Source organism: Scyliorhinus torazame, chromosome 12 (assembly GCF_047496885.1).
Source record: "Scyliorhinus torazame isolate Kashiwa2021f chromosome 12, sScyTor2.1, whole genome shotgun sequence".
Classification (NCBI taxonomy): domain Eukaryota; kingdom Metazoa; phylum Chordata; class Chondrichthyes; order Carcharhiniformes; family Scyliorhinidae; genus Scyliorhinus; species Scyliorhinus torazame.
Window position 1 is genome coordinate 80,521,410 of NC_092718.1, and position 24,429 is coordinate 80,545,838.

Consider the following 24,429-nt stretch of genomic DNA (forward strand, 5'->3'; position numbering starts at 1 on the left):
AAACAAAACAATGTTTATTCCATGAACTCAACTTAACCTTTTAAATAAACATTGGATCTCTTAACACCTGTCATGTGAGGGTACCTTTAAGACATGGATGTTTAAGCAGTGTACCTTTAAGAAAACAGTGATGTCAGAGAGTGGGTGGGGCTGAGCTCAGGTGAGCCCTTTTGCAGGTTTTTAGTTTCAGTTTAAAAAGCAGTGTGGGTGTGTCTGTGTGTGTCCAGAGAGCTGCAAGAAGAAAGCAAGGTGTTGGAGCTGAAATCAACCAAGCTAATATATCTCTGCCATTCTACAGACAATATATATATCCTTTAACTTGATGTGATACTGTTTAAAGGTGTTAAGTCTCTTGGAAGTTTGAAGGAACATTTTAAGGAGTTATTTACTGTTGCAATATTTTCTGAGTTATCTTTGAAGTAAGGGGTATTAAGAGATCCAATGTTTATTTAATAGGTTAAGTTGAGTTCATGGAATAAACAGTGGTTTGTGTTTAAAAACCACGTGCCCATAATTGTAATATCACACCTGGTGAACAAGCCGCGTGCTTCAAAAGCAACAATCCATTAAAGGGGGAGGTTGGTTGAACTCCATGATACATTTTGGGGTTCTGTAAACGCCTCGCCCATAACACACCCCTTACTTCAAAGATAACCCTGAAAATAATACAACACTACCCAATCCTGCAAACTGTTCTTTTAAACCTCCAAAAGACTTCAGCCCTTCAAAAATAGGAGCACAACAGGTTACATTCAATATATTTATAGTCTTTGGATTTGCAGAAATCACCAGACCAGCTCTTTTCCTTCCTGCAGCTCTCAGCAAACCAGCCAGGCACTTTTCAGCTGCTCTCTCAAACTGAAACTTCAAAATGGCTGAGCTAAAAGCCCAGCTCCACCCAGTCTCTGACATCACTGCATTTCTTAAAGGTACATTCTTAAACATCCATTTCTTAAAGGCACTCTCATGTGACACCTCCCCCCAAGAAAAAAAAATAAACCATCAACTTCAAGATGGATTCATTTTTCACTTTTGCACCATTCACTAAGAAATGCACACAGTAAATAGACATTTTCATTTTAAAAAAAACACGTGCTAACGGCACAATAATATAGTCCATTTTTCTTTGTTCATCTTCCTCCAACCGAAAACCTTCTCAATTGACAGTCTCTTTGAACAAGAAAGTCTCTGCATGATCCATCCATTCCTCTACTCCTCGGCATTTCTCTTTAGAACCAGATATTTTAGTTTAATCTGACCACAGAGCCCCTAGCAATTCTCCAATACAGGAGCATTGGTTACCACAGCTGTCAGGCAGCCAAATGTCTGTTGAAAGTCCGCTGTCCATTGAAATTTTTTACGTGTCTTCAGCAATTCCATCAGTGGAGCAACCACGCAACAAATCTTTTGCACAAAGGTTCGATCAAATTCATTCATGCTAAGAGATCACATTATTTCCCTTTGTCTTGAGGGTATCGAAAATTCCACAAGGAAAGTGATTCGGGCTTCTCCAAATTCACCAAACCCGCCTCCTGAAGTCGATCAAAGAACTCCATACGATGTTTTTAATGTTCTTTCCATGTCTGGAAGTTGGAAATTAAAGCAGATTGTCCCACTTTCTCAATGCAATCCTCCAAACGTGGGATAGGATAAGAGTCCGTTCTTGTAACTGCATTCACCTTTCGATAGTCCACACACAACCGTTGGGTACCCTCTGGTTTAGGTACCATCACTATGGGTGAGCAACATTGGCTGCAACGCACATCAATTATGCCATTTGTAAGCATACTCTCAATCTCTTTGTTAACCTGTGCCAATTTTAAAGGGTTAAGTCTGTATGGATGTTGTTTGTTTGGAACAGCATTTCCCACAACTACATCATGTATAGCCATTTTAGTGCTTCCCAATTTATCTCTACAAACTTGCCTGCATGATATCAATAACTCTTTCAGGTCAGTCCATTTTTCCTCTGGAAGGTAACTCAACAATTTATCCCAATTTTTAAGAACATCCTCATTTTCCAATTTAATTTGAGGTATGTCAAATTCACAGTCATCTGGATTTGGTTTGTCACTTTGAGTTAGAATCATTTTTCTCTCCTTCCCTTTCAAAGTACCTTTCAAGCATATTCACATGACACACTCGGTGAGTCTTTTTTCTATCTGGTGTGTGTACCACATAATTCACCTCACTTAATTTCCTTTCAATCTGATAAGGTCCTCAAAACCTAGCTTTTAAAGGTTACCTACCACTGGTAACAACATAAAACTTTATCTCCACTGGCAAAACTACGAACTTTGGAGTTCTTGTCCGCTACCCTTTTCATCACATTTTGTGCAACTTTTAAATGTTGTCTAGCCAATTCACCTGCTCTATTTAATCGTTCCCTAAAATTTGACATGTAATCCAATAGTGTAATTTCCGATTTCTCACCCACCAATTTTTCTTTAATCAATTTAAGTGGTCCTCTTACCTCATGACCAAAAATTAGTTCAAAAGGACTAAATTTGGTAGACTCATTAGGTGCATCCCTAATTGCAAACAATACGAATGGAATTCCTTTATCCCAATCCTCTGGATAATCTTGACAATATGCCCTCAACATTGTCTTTAATGTCTGATGCCACCTTTCTAACGCTCCCTGCGATTCTGGATGGTAAGCAGTTGATTTAAATTGTTTGATTGCTAAGCTATCCATAACGTCTTTGAATAACTTTGAAGTAAAATTCGATCCTTGATCCGATTGAATTTCTGTGGGTAGTCCATATCTAGTAAAGAATTTAAGTAACTCCTCCACAATCCTTTTAGCTGTAATATTATGTACTGGAATGGCCTCTGGAAACCTATAGCCACATCCATTATAGTCAAAAGATATTGATTCCCACTTTTTGTTTTAGGAAGCGGTGCTACACAATCAATTATGACACTCGTAAAAGGTTCCTCAAATGCTGGAATGGGTATTAAGGGCGTTGGTTTTATCACTGCTTGAGGTTTCCCTATCACTTGACATGTGTGACATGATTGACAAAATTTAACTACATCTTTATGTAGTCCAGGCCAATAAAAATGTTTCTGGATTTTAGCTTGAGTTTTCCTTATTCTCAAATGACCTCCCACTGGTACCTCATGTGCAACTCGCAACACCTCCTTTCTATACCCTACAGGCAATACTACTTGATAAACTTCTGCCCACTTTTCATCCGCCTGCATATTTGCAGGTCTTCATTTTCTCATCAAGTCATCACTTTTGGGGTAATAACACTCTGGTATACTCTCAGATTCCTCTTCCCTGTATGCTTTCTGATATATCCGTTTTATTTCTACATCTTTCTGTTGGAACTCCACCAATTTTCCTGAACTAAAGATATCCGCCTCATCCTCCATCTGTTCTTGTTTTTTTTCAACCATCTGATCAAAAATCGTTTCTGATAATTGCACTGAGTGCTGAATTTGGTGCATTTGAGTGCTATAGTGAGAGTTTGGTGACTGAGGGAGTATAAGGGTTCATTTTTATCTAAAGTCTAGTCTTTCTTTTATTTAGTTAATTAACTTAAAAGTTGCTGTTTGGTTTCGAAGAAGGTGAATTTTCAATCAGCTTCAAACAAAGGTTCTACTTGTAGGTACTTGCAGCTGGAGCTTGTTAATTAGTTCATTGGATTAGGCCAGTTTTCAGAGGCTAGATTCACAGTATAAGAGTGATCCACTACAGTGCAGACTTTGTTTGCACTGAGTGCTGAATTTGGTGCATTTGAGTGCTATAGTGAGAGTTTGGTGACTGAGGGAGTGCTGAATTTGGTGCATTTGAATGCTATAGTGAGAGTTTGGTGACTGAGGGAGTTAGGTGAGGAGGGAGTAAGGTGCTCCTTTCATTTTGTTTCCTACATTTCTGCAAAGAGCGAGAAGGGAGCCAAGAGTTTACAGAGAGTGCAGCTGACTGGGAGCAGAGTCGGAGGGCGGAGGTCCAGTTGGTCCACAGGGCAGTTATATTCTGTAAGGTAAGAGGGGATGGAGGCTAGGCCAGTTGCATGCTCCTCCTGTACGATGTGGGTGGTGAGGGATACCACCGGTGTCCCTGCTGACTATACCTGCGGGAAGTGTACCCAACTCCAGCTCCTCAGAGACCGTGTTAGGGGACTGGAGCTGGAGCTGGATGAACTTCGGATCATCCGGGAGGCAGAGGGAGTGATAGAGAGGAGTTACAGGGAGGTAACCACACCCAAGGTACAGGACAAGAGTAGCTGGGTTACAGTCAGGGGAAAGAAAACAAACAGGCAGACAGTGCAGGGATCCCTCGTGGCCATTCCCCTTCAAAACAAGTGTACCATTTTGGATGCTGTTGGGGGGGATGACCAACCGGGGGAAGGCCCTAGCGGCCAGGTCTCTGGCACTGAGTCTGGCTCTGGGCCTCAGAAGGGAAGGGGGAGAATAGAAAAGCAATAGTTGTAGGAGATTCAATGGTTAGGGGAATAGATAGGAGATTCTATGGTCGCGAGCGAGACTCCCGAAAGGTATGTTGCCTCCCGGGTGCCAAGGCCAGGGATGTCTCGGATCGTGTCTTCAGGGTCCTTAAGGGGGGGGGGGAGCAGCCAGAAGTCGTGGTGCACATTGGTACAAACGATGTAGGTAGGAAAAGGGGTGTGGAGGTAATAAACGAGTTTAGGGAGTTAGGCTGGAAGTTAAAAGCCATGACAGACAGAGTTGTCACCTTTGGTTTGTTGCCGGTGCCACGTGATAGCGAGGCTAGGAATAGGGAGAGAATGCAATTGAACACGTAGCTGCAGGAATGGTGTAGGAGGGAGGGCCTCAGGTATTTGGATAATTGGAGGGCATCCTGGGGAAGGTGGGACCTGTACAAGCAGGACGGGTTGCATCTGAACTAGAGGGGCACCAATATCCAGGGAGGGAGGTTTTCTAGTACTCTTCGGGAGGGTTTAAACTAATTTGGCAGGGGAATGGGAACCGGATTTGTAGTCTAGCAACTAAGGTAGCCGATATTCAGGACGCCAAAGCGTGTAGTGAGGCAGTGGGGAAGGGAACACTGACAAAGGAGTACTGGCAGGCACGGAGATGGGTTGAAGTGTGTATACTTCAACGCAAGAAGCATCAGGAATAAGGTGGGTGAACTTAAGGCATGGATCGGTACTTGGGACTACGATGTGGTGGCCATCACGGAAACTTGGATAGAAGAGGGGCAGAAATGGTTATTGGAGGTCCCTGGTTATAGATGTTTCAATAAGATTAGGGAGGGTGGTAAAAGAGGTGGGGGGTGGCATTGTTAATTAGAGATAGTATAACAGCTGCAGAAAGGCAGTTCAAGGAGTATCTGCCTACTGAGGTAGTATGAGTTGAAGTCAGAAATAGGAAAGGAGCAGTCACCTTGTTAGGACTTTTCTATAGGCCCCCCAATAGTAGCAGAGATGTGGAGGAACAGATTGGGAAACAGATTTTGGAAAGGTGCAGAAGTCACAGGGTAGTAGTCATGGGTGACTTCAACTTCCCAAAAATTGAGTGGAAACACTTTCGATCAAATAGTTTGGATGGGGTGGTGTTTGCGCAGTGTGTCCAGGAAGCTTTTCTAACACAGTATGCAGATTGTCCGACCAGAGGGGAGGCCATACTGGATTTGGTACTTGGTAATGAACCAGGGCAAGTGATAGATTTGTTAGTGGGGGAGCATTTTGGAGATAGTGACCACAATTCTGTGACTTTCACTTTAGTAATGGAGAGGGATAGGTGCGTGCAACAGGGCAAGGTTTACAATTGGGGGAAGGGTAAATACGATGTTGTCAGACAAGAATTGAAGTGCATAAGTTGGGAACATAGGCTGTCCGGGAAGGACACAAGTGAAATGTGGAACTTGTTCAAGGAACAGGTACTATGTGTCCTTGATATGTATGTCCCTGTCAGGCAGGGAAGAGATGGTCGAGTGAGGGAAGAGGTTGAATGTCTTGTTAAGAGGAAGAAGGAGACTTATGTAAGGCTAAGGAAACAAGGTTCAGACAGGGCGCTGGAGGGATCCAAGATAGCCAGGAGGGAACTGAAGAAAGGGATTAGGAGAGCTAAGAGAGGGCATGAACAATCCTTGGCGGGTAGGATCAAGGAAAACCCCAAGGCCTTTTACACATATGTCAGAAATATGAGAATGACTAAAGCGAGGGTAGGTCCGATCAAGGACAGTAGCGGGAGATTGTGTATTGAGTCTGAAGAGATAGGAGAGGTCTTGAATGAGTAGTTTTCTTCTGTGTTTACAAATGAGAGGGGCCATATTGTTGGAGAGGACAGTGTGAAACAGACTGTAAGCTCGAGGAAATACTTGTTAGGAAGGAAGATGTGTTGGGCATTTTGAAAAACTTGAGGATAGACAAGTCCACCGGGCCTGACGGGATATATCCAAGGATTCTATGAGAAGCAAGAGATGAAATTGCAGATCCGTTGGCAATGATCTTTTCGTTCTCACTGTCAACAGGGGTGGTACCAGGGGATTGGAGAGTGGCGAATGTCGTGCCCCTGTTCAAAAAAGGGACCAGGGATAACCCTGGGAATTACAGGCCAGTTAGTCTTACTTCGGTGGCAGGTAAAGTAATGGAAAGGGTACTGAAGGATAGGGTTTCTGAGCATCCGGAAAGACACTGCTTGATTAGGGATAGTCAGCACGGATTTGTGAGGGGTAGGTCTTGCCTTACAAGTCTTATTGAATTCTTTGAGGAGGTGACCAAGCATGTGGATGAAGGTAAAGCAGTGGATGTAGTGTACATGGATTTTAGTAAGGCATTTGATAAGGTTCCCCATGGTAGGCTTTTGCAGAAAGTAAGGAGGCATGGGATAGTGGGAAATATGGCCAGTTGGATAACAAACTGGCTAACCGATAGAAGTCAGAGAGTGGGTGGTGGATGGCAAATATTCAGCCTGGAGCCCAGTTACCAGTGGCGTACCGCAGGGATCAGTTCTGGGTCCTCTGCTGTTTGTGATTTTCATTAATGACTTGGATGAGGGAGTTGAAGGGTGGGTCAGTAAATTTGCAGACGATACGAAGATTGGTGGAGTTGTGGATAGTGAAGAGGGCTGTTGTCGGCTGCAAAGAGACATAGATAGGATGCAGAGCTGGGCTGAGAAGTGGCAGATGGAGTTTAACCCTGAAAAGTGTGAGGTTGTTCATTTTGGAAGGACAAATATGAATGCGGAATACAGGGTTAATGGTAGAGTTCTTGACAATGTGGAGGAGCAGAGAGATCTTGGGGTCTGTGTTCATACATCTTTGAAAGTTGCCACTCAAGTGGATAGAGCTGTGAAGAAGGCCGATGGTGTGCTAGCGTTCATTAACAGAGGAATTGAAGTTAAGAGCCGTGAGGTGATGATGCAGCTGTACAAAACTTTGGTAAGGCCACATTTGGAGTACTGTGTACAGTTCTGGTCGCCTCATTTTAGGAAGGATGTGGAAGCTTTCGAAAAGGTGCAAAGGAGATTTACCAGGATGTTGCCTGGAATGGAGGGTAGGTCTTACGAGGAAAGGTTGAGGGTGCTAGGCCTTTTCTCATTAGAACGGAGAAGGATGAGGGGCGACTTGATAGAGGTTTATAAGATGATCAGGGGAATAGAGAGAGTAGACAGTCAGAGACTTTTTCCCCGGGTGTAACAAACCATTACAAGGGGACATAAATTTAAGCTAAATGGTGGAAGATATAGGGGGGATGTCAGAGGTAGGTTCTTTACCCAGAGAGTAGTGGGGGCATGGAATGCACTGCCTGTGGAAGTAGTTGAGTCGGAAACATTAGGGACCTTCAAGCATCTATTGGATATGTACATGGATTACGGGAGAATGATATAGTGTTGATTAATTTGTTCTTAAGGGCAGCATGGTAGCATTGTGGATAGCACAATTGCTTCACAGCTCCAGGGTCCCAGGTTCGATTCCGGCTTGGGTCACTGTCTGTGCGGAGTCTGCACGTCCTCCTCGTGTGTGCGTGGGTTTCCTCCGGGTGCTCCGGTTTCCTCCCACAGTCCAAAGATGTGCAAGTTAGGTGGATTGGCCGTGATAAATTGCCCTTAGTGTCCAAAACTGCCCTTAGTGTTGGGTGGAGTTGCTGGGTTGTGGGGATAGGGTGGAGGTGTTGACCTTGGGTAGGGTGCTCTTTCCAGGAGCCGGTGCAGACTTGATGGGCCGGGTGGCCTCCTTCTGCACTGTAAATTCTATGATAATCTATGATTAATCTAGGACAAAGGTTCGGAACAACATCGTGTGCCGAAGGGCCTGCTCTGTGCTGTATTTTTCTACGTTCTATGTTCTATGTTCAACTTCATCTTCACTCTTTGATTTCTCCTCGTCTTAACCTGTGACTTGGCGACCTTGTTACAACACAATCCGGAAAAATCCCAGGATATACGTCCTTCAACACTTCAATTGACTGATTTTCCACTGGCTTATCAACCATAGTAGGCATCACTCCCACCTGCGATCCAGCGATATCATTACCCAAGATATTCCTGGACAAGATAGTTTATCTATTACTCCTAATACCACTTCACCACTCTTCACTGGACTTTCCAACCTTACCTTATATAATGGAACGCTACTCCTCTCACCCTGAATTCCAAATACCACCACCTTTGCTGGCAACATTCTTCCCAAACTACATAATTCCTCATCTTTTACCGTTAAAGATTGACTAGCCCCTGTATCTCTTAAAATTGTGACTTCTTTACCTGCTCCTCCTGATACACATGAGTAAACTTTACCCACACAAGTAAATTCTTTGAAGACATATGGCATTACTTCTTGAACTGGCAGTACAATCATTTGCACCTCCTTCATTTCCCTTGGGCTTTCCTTTACCACTCTAACAAATCCCACTGTTTAATCCTGTTTTACCACATCACCCTTTCCAGTGCTTTTCTTCAACCACCAACACTGTGACTTTACATGGCCTAGTTTATTACAGTGAAAACATTTGAAACTTTTCATTTCTTTTCCACGCTCCTGGATTTATTTTTTAATCTGAGGTACACTCTCTTCATTATCTCCCATCAGATCACCTTTACCTTTACCACTTGAGTATTTCTCATGTCCCCACCCTCACCGGCTGAAACTGATGTCGGAAACCAACCTTTGATTTATGAACTAATTCATAATCATCTGCCATTTCTGCTGCTAATCTCGCAGTTTTAACCCTCTGTTCTCCCACATGAGTTCTCACTACATCTGGGACGTCATTCTCCGACCCCCCGCCGGGTCGGAGAATGGCCGTTGGCCGCCGTGAATCCCGCCCCCGCCGAAGTCTCCGGTACCGGAGATTGGGCGGGGGCGGGAATCGGGCCGCGCCGGTTGGCGGGACCCCCCGCTCAATTCTCCGGCCCGGATGGGCCGAAGTCGCGCCCAGAAATTGCCTGTCCCGCCGGCGTAAATCAAAGCTGGTATTTACCGGCGGGACCAGGCGGCGTGGACGGGCTCCGGGGTCCTGGGGGAGGCGCGGGGCGATATGACCCCGGGGGTGCCCCCGCGGTGGCCTGGCCCGCGATCGGGGCCCACCGATCCGCGGGCGGGTCTGTGCCGTGGGGGCACTCTTTCCCTTCCGCCTCCGCCACGGCCTCCACCATGGCGGAGGCGGAAGTGACTCTCCCCACTGCGCATGCGCGGGAAACTTTCAGCGGCCGCTGACGCTCCCGCGCATGCGCCACATTTCTGCGCCAGCTGGTGGGGCACCAAACGCCATTTCCGCCAGCTGGCGGGGCAACAAACGCCATTTCCGCCAGCTGGCGGGGCGGAAATCCCTCCGGCGCCGGCCTAGCCCCGACATTGAGGGGCTAGGCCGCCAAAGATGCGGAGCATTCCGCACATTTGGGGCGGCGCGATGCTCGTCTGATTGGCGCCAATTTGGGCGCCAGTCGGCGGACATCGCACCGTTGGGGGAGAATTTCGCCCCAGGAATTGAATTTTTAAACTCCTCCAAAAGTATAATTTCTCTGAGAGCTTCATACGTTTGGTCTATTTTCAAATCCCTTATCCACCTATCAAAATTACTCTGTTTGAGCCTTTCAAACTCCATGTATGTTTGACCAAATTCTTTCCTTAAATTTCTAACCCTTTGTCTGTAAGCTTCAGGCACTAGCTCATATGCACTTAAGATGGATCTCTTCACCTCCTCATACGTTCCAGATACCTCCTCCGGTAGTGATGCAAACACTTCACTAGCTCTACCTACCAGCTTTGTTTGAATCAGTAATACCCACATGTCCTGTGGCCATTTCATTTGTTTAGCTACCTTCTCAAATTAAATGAAAAAGGCTTCCACTTCCTTCTCGTCAAACCTTGGCAATGCTTGGACATGTTTAAATAGATTCCCACTCACCAAGCCTTTGACTGTGACGCTCTTTCTCACTATCCTCATCACTATCATCCAACTGTACGTTTCCCTTTACGTCTGCCAATTTTAACTGATTGTCATGATTCATGGCCATTTTCTGAAGTTCAAACTCCCTCTCTTTATCTTTTTCCCTGATCTGCATCTCCCTTTCTTTTCTTTTTGTTTTACTAGGGCTATTCTTTCTTTGCTCCTTTCTTCTCTCTCCTTTTCATTTTCCTCTCTCTCTCTTTCTCTTTCTTTTTCTTCTCTCTCTCTCTCATATTCCAGCCGCTTTGATTCTTTCTCATGTTCCATTTGTTTAATTTGCAACTGAATTTTTTCCATTTCCAATGAGTCAAACTCTATCTCAGGCAACTTTAAATGCTTAACCACCGCCAGAATTACCCCATCTTTTCACATTTTGTCAGGTAATGTTAACTGCAATGTTTTTGCCAGACCCAACAGTCTGCTTTTAGTCTCTGTCCGTAAGGTACTGTGTGTGACAGTCTCCACCCCCAAAAACGTTTGAGCCTCTGAAAGAGCCATTGTCCACAACACACTTAAACTAAAATACCACACCGGAAAAGCAACAATCCTTCACTGTCTTTAAGTTCACAAAAGCCAATCCAATAGATAGACTTTTATTCCCCTCGAGCCCCCAACTGTTATGGGAGAGGTGTTTTCAGAACCTCAAAATGTATCATGGAGTTCAACCTTTAATGCTATTGTTGCTTTTCCGAGCACACGGCTTGTTCTCCAGGAGTGGGATTACAATTATGGACACGTGGTTTTTAAAACAAAACAATGTTTATTCCATGAACTCAATTTAACCTTTTAAATAAACATTGGATCTCTTAACACGCTACTTCAATGATAACCCCGAAAATAATACAACAGTACATAATCCCTCAAAATGTTCCTTCAAACCTCCAAAAGACTTCACCTTTAACAACAGACATGAGGTTACATTCAACATACTTATTGTCTTTGGATTTGCAGAAATCACCAGACCAGCTCTTTTCCTTCCTGCAGCTCTCAGTAAACCAGCCAGGCTCTCTCAAACTGAAACTTCAAAATGGCTGAACTAAAAGCCCAGCTCCACCCAGTCTCTGACATCACTGCATTTCTTAAAGGTACATTGCTTAAACATCCATTTCTTAAAGGCACTCTCACATGACACAACTGCACTGTCTACAATGCTCCCCAACTTTGTTTCAGCAGCAAATTTGGATATATGACTTTTTATGCAATTATCCCAATCGATAATGAATAATGTGAACAATTTCGGCCCTAACATAGATTCCTGTGGGACACCATTAGTCGCATCCTGCCAATTAAGAGTACGTACCCAATGTCCCCATTCTCTGTCACTCAACCAATTTTGCAGCTTTGTGAATAATTTGGCCTCAATTCCGTGGGCTTCTGCCTCAGTCAACAGTCTCTTATGTAGGACTTTATCATTAGTGAATCAGATGGGTATTTACAACAATCGAAAATGGTATCGATAAAGACTTCTAATTCCAGAGTTTTCAAGAAATTCAAATTCCGCCACCCGCTGTTTTGGGATTCAAACCCAGATAACATTCTCAAATTATAAAGCTAGTCTCAGTAATGGCGACTGTGAAACTATCATCAGTTGCTGTTAAAACGCCATCTTGTTCAATAATGTCCTTTAGGGAAGGAAATCTGCCACCTTTACCTGGTCTGATTGACATGTGGCTCCTGACCCAAAGCGAAATGATTTTCCCTTACTTGCCCCTCTGGAATGGCCAAGCGAGATGCTCAGTTGCACCAAACCATTACCAGGTGGACTGCACCAGTTCGGGAAGTCAGCTCGCCACCACCTTATCAAGAGGAATTAGGGGTGGACAATAAAAATGGCAGCTTGTCCAGTGAGTCCCACCCCTGTAAAACGCTGAGAAAAAAAATGACAGCGAGTCATCATTAGTGCTCCTTGCAGTGAAGAGCGAAGTGCCATGGGGGGTGAGGGCTGGGAGTACAAATGGAGACTGTGGATGGGACTGGGGAGGGAGGATTGGAGCCTGGGAATTGATGGGGGGGTGGGGGTTGCAGATGGGTGGGAGAGGGCGAGTGGGATGGCAATGGAGCCTGCGGATGTGGGGGAAGTGGGGTGGGGGGGGGATACAGTCCAACCCATAGCAGAGACTTACATTGACGCAGAAGAGAGTGGTCATCCTGTGCAGGTAGTTGGGATTGCTGGACATGGCAAGAACTTTGGGTATGATGGTGTTCTGGGCCCAAATCTTACCGAACTTCTGGGTGAGCTTCTTCAGGTTGTTGGTGGCCGCCTCGCGAACGGCAAAGACTGAAGGCAGCGGGGAGAAAAGGACAGTGTCACAAACACGGACTGGAAAGATCGCGACCCAAAACCCACATAACCCCCTCCATATCGCACTCTCATCAGCACAGTCCCTCACCCAGCGTCAGTCCTTTGCAATAATAACAGCACCAGACAAGGTAACTGAGTTCTAATGCCCCACTTCATCTCTTATATGTCTGCTCCGTGCCGGTGTTCCTGTTGCACACTATCCTCCTCCCCACCACACTTCTTCAGCTCCCTCCCCACCACCATATCCTTCTATTCCTCTCTCCCTCATGTGTTAATCCAGCTTCCCCCTTAAATACATCGACATTATTCACCTCAACCACTCCCTGTGGGAGCGGGTCCCACATTTACCCCACTTCCTGTGGAAGCAAATTCTACATTCTCCCTACTCCCTCCGAGAACGAATCCCACATTCGCCCCGCTTTCTGTGGAAGCAAATTTTACATTCTCCCTACTCCCTCCGGGAGCGAGTTCCACATCCTCTCCACTCCCTGTGGGAATGAGTTCCACATTCTCCCCACTCCCTGTGGAAGCAAGTCGCACATTCTCCTACTCCCTAGGGGAGTGAGTTCCACATTCTCCCCACTCTCTGCGGAAGCAAGTCTCACTTTCTCCCACTCCCTGCGGGAGCTAGTAGGAGTCCCATATTCACCCCACCTGTGGGAGTGAGTTGCACATTCTCCCCATTTCCTGCAGGAGCATATCCACATTCACCCCATTCCCTGTGGGACTGGGTCCCACATTCTCCCCACTCCCTTTGGGAGAGAGTTCCACATTCTCCCCATTCGAGTGATTTGAACTTGAGCAGACAAAACTTGATGCAGGGAAATAGGAGGCGATTCATTTTGGTAGGAAGCTCGCCCATGCTTCCTACCAAAATGCGCCGCGCCGGTTGGCCCCCCCCCCCCCCCCGCGATTCTCCGGCCCGGATGGGCCGAAGTCCCGCTGCTAAAATGCCTGTCCCGCCGGCGTAGATTAAACCACCTACCTTACCGGCGGGACAAGGCGGCACGGGCGCGGGGCGATCTGGCCCCGGGGGGTGCCCCCACTGTGGCCTGGCCTGCGATCGGGGCCCATCGATCCGCGGGCGGGCCTGTGCCGTGGGGGCACTCTTTTCCTTCCGCCTTCGCCACGGTCTCCACCATGGCGGAGGCGGAAGAGACTCCCTCCACTGCGCATTCGCGGGAATGCCGTCAGCGGCCGCTAACGCTCCCGCGCATGCGCCGCCCGGAGATGTCGTTTCCGCACCAGCTGGCGGGGCACCAAAGGCCTTTTCCGCCAGCTGGCGGGGCGGAACTTCGTCAGGCGCGGGCCTAGCCCCTTAAGGTTGGGGCTCGGCCCGCCAAGATGCAGAGCATTCCGCACCTTTGGGGCGGCGCAATGCCCGACTGATTTGCGCCGTTTTGGGCGCTAGTCAGCGGACATCGCACCGATACCGGAGAATTTCGCCCCATATGTAGAAACACTGAAACATAGAAAACAGAAGCACGAGGAGGCTATTCGGCCCTTCTAGCCAGCTCCACCATTCACTATGATCATGGCTGATCATCAATTTCAAAACCCTGATCCCGCCTTCCCCCTCATATCCCTTGATCCCTTTAACCCCAAGAGCTGTATCTAATTCTTGAAATCACTCAACGTTTTGGCCTCAACTACTTTTTGTGGCAGTGAATTCCACAGATTCACCACTCCCTGGGTGAAGAAATTTCTCCTCACTTCAGTCCCAAAAGGTTTACCCCATATCCTCAAACTATGATTCCTAGTTCTGGACTCGCCACCATTGGAAACATTCTTTCTGAATCTCCTATGTCTATTCCTGTTAGAATTTTACATGTTTCTATAAGATCCTCTCTCACTCTTCTAAACTCCAATGAATATAATCCTACAACATAGAGGGACAAAATAAATTCTAAAGGGGGCGTTGGAGGAGAGGGGTCGGGGGTGCCTGTGCATAAATCATTGAAGCTGGCAGGACAGGTGGAGAAAGCAGTTAATAAAGCAGACAGTAAAGAATTGGGCACTTTAAATTTAAAACAAATAAAGCAGATAGAATTCTGGGCTTTGTTAATGGGGATACAGAGCACAAGAGCAAGGAGGTTATGCTGAACTTATACAGGACACGAGTTGGACCTCAGCTGGAATATTGTGCACAGTTCTGGGTGCCACACTGTGGTAGTATGCATTAGGGGTCATGTGGGACTGTGAAGCCGTGATGCCATTGGCTGACAGATCCCGGGTCCTGGTTGGCTGTTGATCTCTAGCTCCGCCCTGAAGGCGGAGTATAAGAACCAGGAGTTCTCCCCGCAGCTCCAGTCTGTTGCTGAACTGCGGGGAACAAGTCACGCTTAATAAAGCCTCATCGACTTCATCTCTATTCGTCTCTCGTAAGTCATTGTGCGCTACACACACGTTAGGAATGATGGAAAGGCTTCAGAGAGACAGAGGGTGCCAAAAAGATTCAGGAGAATGATTCCAGGGATGTTCCGTGGATAGATTGACGAAGCTGAGAATATTCTCCAGGGAGAGAAGATAGAGAGGCAGATTTGAGAGAGGGTCTGGGAAAGAGGGGAGAGAAAGAAACCGTTTCCATTGGTGGAGGGAATGGGAACCAGAGAGGCACAGCTTGAAGGTGATTGGCAACGGAAGCGAGGGTGAGGCGAAGAGAAACTTTTCCACACAGCTAGTGGTTAGGATCGGGAATACACTGCCTGAGAGTGTGGGGGAGGCAGATTCAATCGAGGATTTCAACAGGGAACTGGATCAGAATCTGAAGAAGAAAAATGTTTAGGAGAGAATGTGGAGGGAGTGGAGCAGGGTGAGAGCCAGCACAGTCACAATGGGCCGATTGACCTCCTTCTGTAATCAAGGATTACAGGAGCTTGAGTCAAAATGTCCCTCACAAGGTGGCTCGCTCCTAAATTAAATTGTACAATATATATAAACGATGATAGTCAGTGGATAACACCAGGTCCAGTCCTCACCGTGATCCACCAGCCAGGCCATGCAGATGGAGTTTAATTTTTCATTGAAGAACTCGACACCCTGTGGAGGTAATAGGAGAGCGTGTTTAAAGGTGAAACTCACTCACTACATGCAGCACACATTAAATATCACACTGGACATGGGTCACTACTGTTCCACTCACACTGTCAGTCTCTGGGGCGAAAGTCTCCGGAAACGGCGCGATGTCCGCCGACTGGCGCCCAAAACGGCGCAAATCAGACGGGCATCGCGCCGGAATAATTTCCACCCCGCCAGCTGGCAGGAAAGGCCTTTGTTGCCCCGCCAGCTGGCGCGGAAATGACATCTCCGGGCGGCGCATGCATGGGAGCGTCAGCGGCCGCTGATGGCATTTCCGCGCATGCGCAGTGGAGGGAGTCTCTTCCGCCTCCGCCATGGTGGAGACCGTGGCGGAGGCGGAAGGGAAAGAGTGCCCCCACGACACAGGCCCGCCCGCGGATCGGTGGACCCCGATCGTGGGCCAGGCCACCGTGGGGACACCCCCCGGGGCCAGATCGCCCCGCGCCCCCCCCAGGACCCCGGAGCCCGCCCGCGCCGCCTTGTCCCACCGGTAATGTAGGTGGTTTAATCTACGCCGGCGGGACAGGCATTTTAGTGGCCGGAGAAACGCGCGGGGGGACCCGCCAACCGGCGCGGCCCGATTGCCGTCCCCGCCGAATCTCTGGTGCCGGAGACTTCGGCAACCGGCAGGGGCGGGATTCACGCCAGCCCCCGGCGATTCTCCGACCCGGTGGGGGGTCGGAGAATCTCGCCCCTGATGTCTAAGAGATTCAAAGCCAAGACACAGAAACACCTCTTTATGTGGCTACAGGTGCTATCAAATATTCCTCTGTGCATCAGAACCATTCAGCCCCTCCTTGGTTCTGCTGCACAGCAACAAGAGGAGGCCCATTCAGCCACTCCTCGAGTCTGTTGCAGAACAACAGGAGAAGGCCCACTCAGCCCCTCCCCGAGCCTGTTACAAAGTAAAAGGAGGAGGTCCATTTGGCCCCTCGAGCCTGTTGTACTGGTACAGGAGGAGGTCCATTCAGCCCCTCGAGCCTGTTACACAGGGACAAGAGGAAGACCATTCAGCCCCATGAGCCTGTTAAACAGGAACAGGAGGAGGCCCATTTAGCCCCTCCCCGAGTCTGTTGCACGTCAACAGGAGGAAGCCCATTCAGCCCCCTCAAACCTGTTGTACAGGAACAGGAGGTCCATTCAGCCCCTCCTTGAGCCTATGGTACAGGAGGAAGAGGAGGTCCATTCAGCCCCTCGAGCCTACTACACAGGGACAGGAGGAGGCCCACTCAGCCTCCTCAAGCCTGTTTCACAAAACAGGAGGAGGCCCAATCAGCCCCCTCGAGGCTGTTACACAGGAACAAGAGGAGGTCCATTCAGCCCCTCAAACCTATTTCACAAGGACAAGAGGAGGCACATTCAGCCCCCTCAAGCCTGTTTCATAAAACAGGTGGAGACCCATTCATCCCCCTCGAGCTGTTATACAGAAACAGAGGAGCCCCATTCAGCCCTTCCCTGTGCCTGTTGCACATTAACAGGAGGAAGCCCATTCAGCGCCCTCAAGCCTGTTATTCAGGAGCAGGAGGAGGTCCATTCAGCCCCTACATGAGCCTGTTGTACAGGAACAAGACGAGGTCCATTCAGCCGTGAGCCTGTTACATAGGAAAATGAGAAGGCCCACTCAGCCCCCTCAAGCCCGTTTCACAAAACAGGAGGAGGCCCATTCAGCCCCCTCAAGCCTGATATTCAGGAGCAGGAGGTCCATTCAGCCCCTACTTGAGCCTGTTGTACAGGAACAAGACGAGGTCCATTCAGCCCTGTGAGCCTGTTCCACAGGAACAGGAGAAGGCCCACTCAGCCCCCTCAAAACCGTTTCACAAAACAGGAGGAGGCCCATTCAGCCCCCTGAAATCTGTTGCACAGGAACAGGTGGAGTCCCATTCAGCCCCCTCAAGCCGTTACACAGGATCAGAAGGAGGCCCATGCGGTCCCTCGAGCCTGTTACACAGGATCAGCAGGAGGTCCATTCAACCTCCTCAAGCCTGTTACACGGGAACAGGATCAGCAGGAGGTCCATTCAACCTCCTCAAGCCTGTTACACGGGAACAGGATCAGCAGGAGGTCCATTCAACCTTGTCGAGCCTGTTACACAGTGTGGTAGTCACCACTAGTAGTATATTATATGTATTATGGCACTGCCCGTATATTAGAGGTACAAGGGTAAATCCCTGCCTGCTGGCTCCGCCCAGTAGGCGGCGTATAAATGTGTGTGCTCTTCTGTACTGCAGACATTCTGATTCCAGCTACAAGAGGCACAACATCTTGCTCAATAAAGCCTCGATTGTTCCACTATTCTCGTCTTTGTGGTAATTGATAGTGCATTAATTTATTGAGCAAGATTTTTTAAACGATGGATCTCCGCATCAAGCCTGATCGCCTGCAGCTGAGCCCTCAAGCAGCCAACGCTACGTCCGCCTTTGACCACTGGCTAGCCTGGTTTGAAAGCTACCTCAGGACAGCCGCTGAAGAACCCTCGGACTCGCAGAAGCTCCAAGTCCTCTATTCACGGGTGAGCCCTGACATTTTCCCCTTCATCCGGGATGCGCCCACCTACTCCGGCGCGATGAAGCTCCTGAAGGGACATTACGTTCGACCAGTAAATCAAGTATAGGCCAGGCACCTCCTGGCCACGAGACAGCAACTCCCCAGGGAGACTCTGGGCAATTTCTTGCGGGCCCTGCACATCCTAGATAGGAACTGTGACTGCCAGGCAGTTTCAGCAGTCCAGCACACAGAACTTTTAATTAGAGACGCTTGCGTCACGGGCATGAAGTCTGCATACATCCGCCAGCGGCTACTGGAAGGGGGTACGCTCGATCTTGCGGGAACTAGGCAGCTCGCTAATTCGTTAGAAGTGGCCTCCCGTAATGTTCAGTGCTACGCCCACGACCGCGCGGCACCCTCGTGGGCAGCGTGGGCCCCACCAGCTCACCGCAAGCCTGCGCCGCGCGGCAGCCAGCCAACTCTGGGGGGCCCCAAGTGTTATTTTTGCGGGCAAAACAAACACCCCAGGCAGCGCTGCCCGGCGCGGAGCGCGACCTGCAACGGGTGTGGGAAGAAAGGACACTTTGCTTCTGTTTGTCAGGTCCGAACGGTCGCCGCTGTTTCCAGGCCCCGCGTTCCTACACCCCCCACGTGCGACCCAGGGGCGCCGCCATTTTCCCCTTCGCAAGCCACGTGCGGCCCGTGGGCGCCGCCATCTTCCTCACCGCAAGCCACGTGCGGTCCGTGGGTGCCGCCATCTTTGATGCCGCCCACCATGTGCGCCCCGTGTGCGCCACCATCTTCGGCGCCATTTTGGATAGCGCCTCAGGACTCCTGCTCGTCTGACCGTTCATCGCCTACCGCTACCTCCGCCACCGCTGACCAGCCCGGGACCTCCCAGCATCTGCCGCTGCTCGCCTCTATCACCCTGGATCAGTCCCGTCCCCGCAATCTCGCAACGGTGAAGATCGATGGGCACGAGACGACCTGCCTTTTTGACTCCGGGAGCACGAAGAGCTTCATCCACCCCACTACGGTGAGGCGCTGCTCCCTCCCGGTCACCCCGTCACCCAGAAAATCTCCCTGGCCTCCGGATCCCATTACGTGGAAATCCGGGGGTACTGCATCGCGACCCTCACCGTCCAAGGCGTAGAGTTCAGCAACTTCCGGCTCTACGTCCTCCCCCACCTGTGCGCCGCCCTGTTACTCGGCCTGGATTTTCAGTGCCATCTCCAAAGCCTAACTTTAAAATTCGGCGGACCCCTACCCCCTCTCACCGTCTGCAGCCTCACGACCCTTAAGGTCCATCCACCTTCCCTGTTTGCAAACCTCACCCCGGATTGCAAACCGTTGCCACTAGGAGCAGACGGTACAGTGCCCAGGTCAGGACCTTCATCAGGTCTGAGGTCCAACGGCTTCTGCGGGAAGGGGTCATTGAGGTCAGCAACAGCCCATGGAGAGCTCAAGTGGTGGTAGTGAAGACTGGGGAGAAGCACAGGATGGTCATTGACTACAGTCAGACCATCAACCGGTACACGCAGCTCGACGCGTACCCCTTCCCGCGCATATCTGACATGGTCAATCAGATTGCGCAGTATTGAGTCTTTTCCACAGTGGATTTGAAGCCCGCCTACCACCAGCTCCCCATCCGCCCGGAGGACCGCCAATACACTGCGTTCGAAGCAGATGGCCGCCTCTATCACTTCCTTAGGGTTCCCTTCGGCGTCACTAATGGGGTCTCGGTCTTTCAGCGAGAGATGGACCGAATGGTTGACTGGAAGGGACTGCGGGACACCTTCCCGTACCTAGATAACGTCATCATCTGCGGCCACGATCAGCAGGACCACGCCGCCAACTTCCAAAAATTCCTCCAGACCGCCAAACTCCTTAATCTCACATACAAATTATTTTTTTTAAATTTAGAGTACCCAATTCTTTTTTCAAATTAAGGGGCAGTTGAAATGAAAAATGAAATGAAAATCGCTTATTGTCACGAGTAGGCTTCAATGAAGTGACTGTGAAAAGCCCCTAGTCGCCACATTCCGGCGCCTGTTCGGGGAGGCTGGTATGGGAATGGAACCGTGCTGCTGGCCTGCCTTGTCTGCTTTAAAAGCCAGCGATTTAGCCCAGTGAGCTAAACCTTTAGCGTGGCCAATCCACCTACGCTGCACATCTTTGGGTTGTGGGGGTGAAACCCACGCAGACACGGGGAGAATGTGCAAACTCCACACGGACAGTGACCCAGGGCCGGGATTCGAATACGGGTCCTCAGCGCCGTAGGCAGCAATGCTAGACACTGTGCCACCGTGCTGCCCACATCTCACATACAATAAGGAGAAATGCGTGTTCCGCACCAACCGCTTAGCCATCCTTGGCTATGTCGTGGAAAATAGAGTCCTAGGGCCCGACCCCGACCGCATGCACCCCCTCCTGGAATTCCCTCTCCCCCACTGACCCAAGGTCCTGAAACAATGCCTGGGGTTTTACTCCGACTACGCCCAGTGTGTCCCTAATTATGCGGACAAGGCCCGCCCACTCATTCAGTCCACAGTTTTCCCCCTGGCGGCTGAGGCCCGCCAGGCCTTCAACCGCATCAAGGCAGACATTGCCAAGGCCACGATGCATGCAGTCGAAGAGTCCCTCTCCTTTTAGGTGGAGAGCGATGCATTGGACGTAGCTCTGGCCGCCACCCTCAACCAGGCGGGCAGGCCCGTACCCTCCATGCCTCTGAAATTCGGCATTCCTCTGTCGAAAAGGAGGCCCAAGCCATTGTGGAAGCTGTGTGACATTGGAGGCATTAGCTGGCCGGCAGGAGATTCATTCTCCTCACTGACCAACGGTCGGTTGCCTTTATGTTTAATAATACACAGCGGGGCAAGATCAAAAATGACAAGATCTTGAGGTGGAGGATCGAGCTCTCCACCTATAATTACGAGTTTTGTATCGCCCGGGGAAGCTCAACGCGCCCGTGATGCCCTATCCCGCGGTACATGTGCCAGCGCACAAGTGGACCGACTCCGGGCTCTCCACCATGACCTCTGCCACCCGGGGATCACCCGGTTCTCCCATTTCATCAAGGCCCGCAACCTGCCCTGCTCCATTGAAGAGGTCAGGACCGTCACCAGAGACTGCCAAGTCTGCGCAGAGTGCAAGCTGCATTTCTACCGGCAAGATAGAGCGCACCTGGTGAAGGCCTCCCGCCCCTTTGAAAGCCTCAGCGTGGACTTCAAAGGGCCCCTCCCCTCCACCGACTGCAACACGTATTTTCTGAACTTGACTGATGAGTACTCCAGGTTCCCTTTCGCCATCCCATGCCCCGATATGACTTCTGCCATGGTAATTAAAGCCCTGCACAGCATCTTCACCCTGTTCGGTTTCCCCACCTACATCCACAGCGATCGGGGATCCTCATTTATGAGCGATGAGCTGCGTCAGTTCCTGCTCAGCAAGGGCATCGCCTCGAGTAGGACGATCAGCTACAACCGCCAGGGAAACGGGCAGGTAGAGAGGGAGAACGGGACGGTCTGGAAGGCCGTCTGCTGGCCCTGCGGTCTAAAAATCTCCCAGTCTCCCGCTGGCAGGAGGTCCTCCCCGACGCGCTCCACTCCATCCGATCGCTCTTCTGCACAGCAACTAACGAGACCCCTCACAAACGTGTGTTTGCCTTTCCCAGGAAGTCCACCTCCGGGTGGACATGTCGCTCCCAACATGGCTGACAGTTCCTGGACCCGTCCTCCTCCGGAAGCATGTGCGGACCCATAAGTCAGACCTCTTGGTCGAAAAAGTCCACCTCTTACATGCTAACCTGCAGTACGCCTACGTGGCACACCCCGACGGGCGCCAGGACACAGTCTCCCTCCGGGGCCTGGCACCCGCTGGATCCCCACCCACGAACCCCGACCTGACACCGCCCCCCCCCGCTTGCCTCATTTACCCCTGCGCCACTCATCCTCCCTCCAGCGAACCTCACCGCAGCCCACACCCCAGCAGGGTCCGTCCTCCCACTGGATCCACTCAGGGGTGACGAAGATGAGGAGAACACGCTCCCGGAGTCGCAGGTGACCAAGTCGGCGCCCACATCACCACCAGGACTGAGGCGATCGCAGAGGAGGGTCAAGGCCCCCGACAGACTTAATTTGTAATGTTTGCCATCACCCCCGCTGGATTTCTTTTTTAACAGGGGGTGAATGTGGTAGTCACCACTAGTGGTGTATTATATGTATTATGGCACTGCCCGTATATTAGAGGTATAAGGGTAAATCCCTGCCTGCTGGCTCCACCCAGTAGGCGGCCTATAAATGTGTGTGCTCTTCTGTGCTGCAGCCATTCTGGTTCCAGCTACAGGAGGCACAACATCTTGCTCAATAAAGCCTTGATTGTTCCACTATTCTCGTCTTTGTGGTAATTGATAGTGCATCACACAGGAACAGCAGGAGGCCAATTTAGCCCCTCTTGCCTGTTACACAGGAACAGGAGGAGGTCCATTCAGCCCCTTGAGCCTGTTACTCAGGAAGAAGAAGAGGCCCATTCATCCCCCCTCAAGTCTGTTACACAGGAACTGGGGGAGACCCACTCAGCCCCCTTGAGCCTGTTACACAGGAATAGGAGGCCCACTCAGCCCCCTCGAGTCTGTTACACAGTGTGGAAGGGAAGTTAATGAGTTACCAATTTACAAGCATGCTGGGAATATTAACTATATTTTAACACTGCTTTTGAGCGAAAATAAGGAGGTCAAGTAATGTAAACCAAATACTGCTTAGTATGTGGTACTGGACTTATGATAATAACAAAATGCGTACTCAAATTGTTTTTAAACCAAAGGCAAAACATTCATATTTCCTCTTGCGCATATTCCCAAGCTTTATCTCTTCGAAGTTGTTTATTTCAACCTATAAATATAATGGTTTTTGACTGCATAACTCAGAGTGCAGTGCCTTGGCTTTGCAGCTGAAACACTCTCTCTCCACAAGTATATTTGTGTAAATAAATTTCCTCAAATCGAACCTCGAGGAATTTGTCTTTATTATGATTTCCACGACAAATTGGTGTAGTCGTTGCAGTTTCCCTAATTTAACGGGAAGTGAACCCCGAAACGAATCTCTAAACAGGACTCTCTCAGCTGAAAAGGAGAGAGCCATAGCGCGACCCCAGCTGAAAGGGGGGTCTGCGGCTCGGCAGCCTTATTTACTGGCCAGTGACTCATGCTCGGAGAATTATTAATGATAGCTGCATGGGAAGAAAAAGGTGCCTTAGAGACTAAAATTTTAAAAAAAGACTTCGAGGTTCGTGAAAGGATAAACACCGGTGTGCGCTCCCTGTAGTATTTGTAAATGATTTCCACGGTCGTTGTTATTGTTATATGTATGTTCTAAAGTATTTTGCAGAAGGAACGATGAGCACTAAACTCGACGCTTCCTCACAGGTCGTCCCGAAGCCTCGGTAAAGATATCCAGAGCGAGAAAGAAGGTGAACTGAAGAAGGTAGGAAAACATATATGTCCCGCATAGGAATCTAATGAAGCTGACCCCCTTTCGGAAAAAAAAACAGGGGAGTAAAAGTAAATAGAAGATTAAGGTAAAAGCGAGATTTGTCTGTAGCCGTGAGATAAGGCTAACGGTTAACCGTGATATTTGTGAGCTGTGAGAATCTGTGTGTTTTGTTTAACCAATTAATTTTAGTCAAAGCATGAAGTGGGTTGTATTTTTTATCGTCTGTCTTTGTGAGTCAGAGATTATAACTTAAGTGATTTTTGTTGAGATTTCTCTAATGAACGGAAACATTGGAAATTACAATCAGTTTAAAAGAAAGAAAGTGCCTTTACGAATAAAAGTAATTGAATATGAATAAGTTTTTAGATTATGTGAAAAAACGTAAATGGCATCATGCCAAGTTCTCCGCCCCTTAGATTCTGCAGGAAACATTAACCATTTCAGCAGACAGTTGATCTTTTCTGAACTGACAAAGAACAATATATGTCTCTAAGAATAGCTAATGCCTATAAAATCAATCATTGGAAATTGACTTAAATGTGTGCTATTCATAGCCCCCTCCCAGGGGATGTTTGCTGCTTCTAAAATACTCTTATGGTGCATCTTTGCTTTGAAGGATGGGATCCCACCCGGCATAAATGGGGGCTGGGTTCCCAATGATAATCATTTGAATGAAGGAAATGAGTCCCTC

The 24,429-nt window shown here is 49.0% G+C and overlaps 1 protein-coding gene across 3 annotated transcripts in view; it reads right to left on the reverse strand.

The window, feature by feature from the left end:
• Positions 1-24,429, reverse strand: part of LOC140386516 (serine/threonine-protein phosphatase 2A 65 kDa regulatory subunit A beta isoform-like) — a 96,113-nt gene that overhangs the window by 13,967 nt on the left and 57,717 nt on the right. For 2 of the 3 annotated variants that reach the window (XR_011933630.1, XM_072468913.1), the window contains exons 11-12: positions 15,666-15,726; positions 12,509-12,663 (exon numbers count right to left, since the gene is read on the reverse strand). Coding sequence is in view for 2 of the 3 variants with exons in the window: in XM_072468913.1 (XP_072325014.1) it covers positions 12,509-12,663; positions 15,666-15,726 (216 nt within the window). In the remaining variant the exon portion in view is untranslated. Of the gene's footprint in view, positions 1-531; positions 1,809-12,508; positions 12,664-15,665; positions 15,727-24,429 lie in introns of those variants that run through there. The other variant, XM_072468914.1, reaches the window with a different exon arrangement.